Below are 5,980 nucleotides of genomic sequence, written 5' to 3'. Positions count from 1 at the left end.
TTGCACTGAGGTACTGCACTAATTATGAGCAATGTAATGTTGAGCTTTAGTGCGTGTTTCTTTGAAAATACAGAATCTTTAAATGCCAACTTGGTCTATGGTGTAAACTTGCACTGTGTGGTTGTATTATGAACAATGAACTGTATGAAATGATGATATTTTGGCATGGATGAGATGGGCCATGTTTCTGCAGCTCAGTGGCTTGGTATAGAAGCTGCTGTTCACTGAGGCCATTAGCCTGCACAGCCCTGCATTACTTTTCATTCTTACCATGGATGGATGCAAGTGATATCCAGAGCTATTAGGTCAGGAGGGCCCAGACTGAAGAGTGTGCACCATATTCCTTCTTTTGGCTGCTATTATCATGCAGTGCTCCGGTCCTTGGTTCACAACATTAATATTTGATCTCTGTGGAAGTTTCAAATGTAGATATTCTGTTTTCCATGTTTGATTCACATACAATCTGTGAGGGAGTCACAGACAGTCTGTGAGGGTGATATAACTGACAACCCCCTCATGTGAAATGACTCCAGTGCATCTGTAACCTAGGGCAATGAAAGAACGTCTTAGACAAGTGGGCTGTGAATCGAACACCAAACAGCACATTAAAACAACTCCTGTCTGGCCGTCTACAACCTTTAGAGGAGGACACTGAATTATTTACATTCATAAGAGCAGGCTTACTTTTCCGAAGTCCACTGTCCTTAGCCATCTGATATGACTTGATATGACCGATATGAATCATCTGTAAATATCAGTAACGTACATTTTATCCAGATCAACAATCAAATAAAAGGGGACACTGACATTTCTCTGTGGCACGCGAAGCCATTCCATCCATTCATATGCCAAAGGGATATTTCTCAGTGTGGGCTATGTATAAAATTAGATGTGTGTCAGCTGAATATAAACGATGGCTATTTATAAAAGCGAGGGCGTTATTGAGACAATGTTCTCGGCGCATGACCAAAATATAGACTCCAGGCTCCATTGGTAATGTGCGTAAAGTTGCCAAGAAGTGCGTCTCCTGGGGCCCACCCCGAGTGTGGACTAAATCGAAATGAAAGAGAATGTTGAATAGGGTTAACGCTGGAAGTCACAGTGGGGTCAAGTTACACACACACACACACACACACAAAGAAAAAAAATCAGGTTGGTTCTCGGGACCCTTTTAATACCCATCTCCGCCCCCGTTTGAAGCGTCAGCGCACCAGTTCTCTAGGGGCTCTCCAGCACACAGCCAGTCCACACGCTCCAGTCCCTCCAAACTTTACGCACGGATGTATTCCTATGGAAGTATTTTACATTGGATTTTACTGGGTTTCAGCTGAGGCGACTTCTTCCAAATATCTCTTTTTTTGCGGATTGGAAGCAGTCCCAGACCTGTTTGAATTGCAGTGAAAGCTAAACTTTTTAAAACCCACTTTTACTTTCACATTGTTTTTTTTTTTGTGATTCGCCTCATTCCAGCAGATACAAATGCAGTAAATCTAAAAAAAATGACCGGTGTTGTATTGAATTGCCTAGTCTTGGCGCTCTATATCAGCGCGCACAGGGTCCTGGCAGTCCCGCGGGTTGAGGAGGATGTTGGATCCGGTGACAGCGCCTCGACCCTGGCCTTTGTGTTCGATGTTACCGGCTCCATGTACGACGATCTGAAACAGGTGATAGAGGGCGCCTCTCGGATCCTGGAGAAGACCCTCAACCGGAGGACCAGACCCATCAAAAACTTTGTCCTGGTCCCATTCCATGACCCAGGTATCTTTATGACCAAACACACATACAAGTTTTTTTCTTGACTTTATCAGCACAAGTTTAAACATTATTTGTGACATTGTTGGTTGACTTGAATACTTGAATCCTGATACACATTTTTTGTGAATTATATTCAGTCCGCCTAATGCACATAATTAAGCTTTATTGTAGCACTTAACTAAACAATTCGGCCAAAGCCCATTAGGTAATTGTCACAGACTGCCTGGCAAGGCCTAAGCAACATTACAGGCTACTCACATTATTACAAACTGAGCATAAATATCACAGACAGCAATGTAGGCTACATATTGCCCCTGTTTTGATACACCTCTCTGTGGCTGTCATACAGGCTTAGTTGAAAAGATCAATGAAACATCAAGGGGCAACACATCTGAAACCCTGTGTCACAGGCAAGAAGTACAACTGCTTGATTACTGGCTCAACCACATGCAGCAGCATACAGTGAACTCAAACAAGTTTAATACAGGCCACTCCAGCAGGCATATGTGAGCTTTTAGAATGAGAAGGCTGTGGCGACAGGTAAGGCTCTTCACCCCCCTGGTATCTGTCCTCTGCTGGGATATATGGGAAAGCTGGAGCTTGAAAATAAGAGTGCTCTAATGGGGGAGGGTGTTTGAGCACTGATGAGAAGCATATGCTGTCTGCTTGTGTGTAATTACCCCAATCACCCCCCCCCCCATCCAAGCCTCCGGAAAGCCCTCGCAGCCCCAGTTAGCCGGCCAGGGGGAGGGGGGGGAGGATGGTGGGCTGCGCTAACACCACACATTCTGTGTTTAATGTGCCCTGCCCTTGGGGACCTTGTAAACTTCCAAGATTGCAAAGAAGCCGTGTGACTGACAAAGAGGCGTGACAGTGCTGTCAGTGTTTTACAGGCTCTCATGAGGAGGAGAAAAGGACTTGAAAGCCTTTACTGTAGGAAAATAGATAGAGACGGAGTAAGAAATGTCAGCAGCTTGACGCATGTCTGCAAGTTCTCTATCATTAGTTCTGCAAAGACACAGCGAGGCTTCAACAGTGTATTCTAACAGTCGAAATCACATACGCAGGCTCACACAGGAACAAACACACACACACATACATACATACACAGAGAAGTCATGCAGCTCCACCCTACCTGACAGGGGTCTGCTCTGTAATAACTATAATGAAAGACTTTTGTTTATGTCCAGCGGGGTTCTATGGCAAAAACAATATGTTTTCTGTGCATTGGTTAATGTTTACTGTTCCACTGATCAGACCCAGAAGGCGTCCAAATATGTGTCAGCTCCTGACAGGCTCGTATTTGTCATGCTGAGGGTCTACGGCTGCTTGAGACATGAGGGGGTCACCCAGTACAAAGTGCTGACTACAGCTGCAGACGCAGATAATGATGGTTCTGTCATCATCAAAACTTTGGCTTTATGGGAGTTTTCGGGCAATTTCAGCGATATGCGTTAAACAAAAGCTGAACAATATCGGAATTTGTTTCACTGCGAGAATCAGCTTGTGTGATTGATATTCCTGTCTTACACAGAAGCTACGGGGCATCACTCTGCTGCTGACAGATTAGACTGTTGCTTAGCAGGGATTTGGATTCTGTAGATGCTCTTGTTTTTCTCTGTTTACAGACACCAAACAGCTGACAGGCAACAACATCATCTTTTGTTCTGATATATTTTGCTTTGTTGAGTTTGAAGAAAGATAGACAAGTTCCATTGTGATACATGATTATAATGCAGCCCCGAGTCCTCTTATGAAACTGACTGTGATTTGATTTTTTCGCTTTAAAAGTTTCTTTTGATGCTCTTTGATGATGCAAAATGCTTACCATCATCCACGCCACGTTTCCTCATAGATATCGGCCCTGTGTCCATCACCACTGACCCTAAGAAGTTCCAGCAGGATCTGCAAGAGCTGTTTGTCCAGGTGGGCACCAGAACACAGGCTAGGATTGTTCTGTAGGACTGGGACTGGTGTACAGGTCCACACTAATCCACATTATGGCTACTGACTATGACAACTGTTCTAAGGATTGATGTTGTGTTATCAGTTCTGAGTTTTCAATATTTCTATGTAAAGTTTGATGTGAAGTCACTGTGTGAAATGCACTTTTGACTACATTTAATTAGATTTTTTTGATTGATTGATGCATAATTAATCCCTAATAGAGAAATTCCTAATTCCACCAGCAGAACTATGACTTTACATATAAGGAATTGATAAAGAATCAATCAATTAATCAGTCAAATCAAACCTATTTGCAGTACATTTCACACAGCAGCAGTTTATCAGCTTGATTTGATCAACAGCATGTGTGAATGTCTGTCCCAGGGTGGGGGAGACTGTCCTGAGATGAGTATAGGAGCCATAAAGAAAGCTTTGGAAGTTTCCCTGCCTGGATCCTTCATCTACGTCTTCACTGATGCCAGGGCCAAAGACTACCGCCTCAAACGAGACGTACTGCAGCTGGTGCAGCTCCGCCAGTCACAGGTACAGCACACATTGGTTTGCTGATATATCAGGCCAATATTGGCTTTTCATTAAACATTGGATATTAGTCAATCAGTGTCGTTTAATGCAATATAATGGAGGTTCCTCCCTGACTATAGCTACATAAAAACAGTCTGTACAACCTGCAATGAAATGTTGTTTTCTTTGCACATTTTATTGATTAATTTCATTGTTAAACAGTGTTTTTTGTAAATTGATCCTTCATTTAAAGGTCTAATTTATCCCAGAGCTCCCCCTGCCACTGAATAGGTGGGGTGGGTCTCCTTGCCTTAAGGAGCTGCTCACTCACTTAAAAGAATTTGATTAGTCTGAGTTTTAGTGTCCCACGGTCTAAATGCTGTTTCAGAGATATTGAATATTGGCATAAATATTGGCACAAAATATTGGCGACTTCATTCAAAAAACATTGGCATTGGCCTTCAAAAACTCACATCAGTGGAACCCCTGTACAGACACAGTTCAGGACCTCCTGCTGGGGCTTGCTATCTCACCTGTACCATCTGTTATTTTTTTGCATATGTAAAAGCAAAGCATATGTAGGAACACAGATACACCTACCTGAACACTAGAGAGTATCTGAACATTTATACACATGCTGCAACAAAAGGAATAAACCGGCATGCTGCGAACAATCTACATTCCACTGAAGTTGCCCAATGTTCAGCGGAGCCAGGGAAAGTTTCTTCTGAGTCACTCAGTCTCAGCTAGTACATGAAGCATGACAATGAGCATTAGTCTCACATTCAGTCCAACTGAAAGCGAGACAGTAGATAGCAAGCATTGAATATTAGTAATCCTCTTAACTCTCCGCTGCCCTTTCATTCACCAGGTGGTATTTGTGTTGACTGGTGACTGCGGGGATCGCTCTCAGCCCGGCTACAGAGCCTACGAGGAGATCGCTGCCACCTCCTCCGGACAAATCTTTCACCTGGACAAGCAGCAAGTCAACGAGGTGAGATGGGCATTCATGGGCATAATACATTACATCTGAAAGTGGAATTCAGCGGTTCATCTGAATACGAAAAGGTTTATATTTCATAATAATGGAGAATCGCAGCAGCAGGAAAAGAACCCATCGATGTAATCGTAGAGGTTTCAATAAAAATGATTCAAAAGCTGATATTAAGCCCACCAGTCATATGATATGGGGGGAGCGACTCCTTTACATCTGAGGCAGCGTGTAACAGAAACCCTGGCGGAGAAGCCAAAGGCAGCGGGGCTCGCTAATTCCCAGGCAGACTTAAAAGAAGCCAGAGTTTCCTCTGAGAGAGACACTGGTATCCTGCATGTCAACACAGGAGATGGCTGGGCTGAGGAGAGGGCAGCGCGGAGCTGGAGCCAAGCAGCGCTGTGCACTGGTGGCCCACTGAACCTCTGAACTCACATGTGTGTGTGTCCATGTGTGTGTGTACGGGTCTGTTTCCTCTCAAGTCAGGCTTGCATGTAGCTAAACATACAATGCATGTGTGTGGGGCAGCACGGTTCATTAACACTCCATAATCCCCACAGCTTTTTAAGAAGTGTTTGAATGCCACGCTCATGTTACAGTGCAGCAGTGTCCTTTACTGAGGGAATAGGAGAGCAAACTGAAGCTCTAGCCCTCACACCTCAAACCCAGATGGCCAAAGTGTGACCAGTGCTAGAGTAGCCTAAAGTGTCTTTACATTTTCATATTGTGCTGTGTTACGTATAGATATGTACATACTTCCGGACA

The 5,980-nt window shown here is 43.9% G+C and overlaps 1 protein-coding gene across 1 annotated transcript in view; it reads left to right on the top strand.

Moving 5' to 3' along the window:
- The first annotated feature begins 1,499 nt into the window (after window positions 1–1,499).
- Window positions 1,500–5,980, top strand: part of hmcn2 (hemicentin 2) — a 45,838-nt gene continuing 41,357 nt past the window's right edge. The window contains exons 1-4 of the mRNA XM_071535317.1: window positions 1,500–1,758; window positions 3,611–3,681; window positions 4,087–4,245; window positions 5,096–5,218. Coding sequence (XP_071391418.1) covers window positions 1,500–1,758; window positions 3,611–3,681; window positions 4,087–4,245; window positions 5,096–5,218 — 612 coding nt within the window. The remainder of the gene's footprint in view (window positions 1,759–3,610; window positions 3,682–4,086; window positions 4,246–5,095; window positions 5,219–5,980) is intronic.

This window comes from Centroberyx affinis, unplaced genomic scaffold (genome assembly GCF_046629955.1).
Source record: "Centroberyx affinis isolate AG114_WGS23_722 - 3 ecotype Tasmania unplaced genomic scaffold, CSIRO-AGI_Caff_v1 ptg002689l_1, whole genome shotgun sequence".
In the NCBI taxonomy this organism is placed as follows: domain Eukaryota; kingdom Metazoa; phylum Chordata; class Actinopteri; order Beryciformes; family Berycidae; genus Centroberyx; species Centroberyx affinis.
This window is presented reverse-complemented; position numbering and strand designations above follow the sequence as displayed.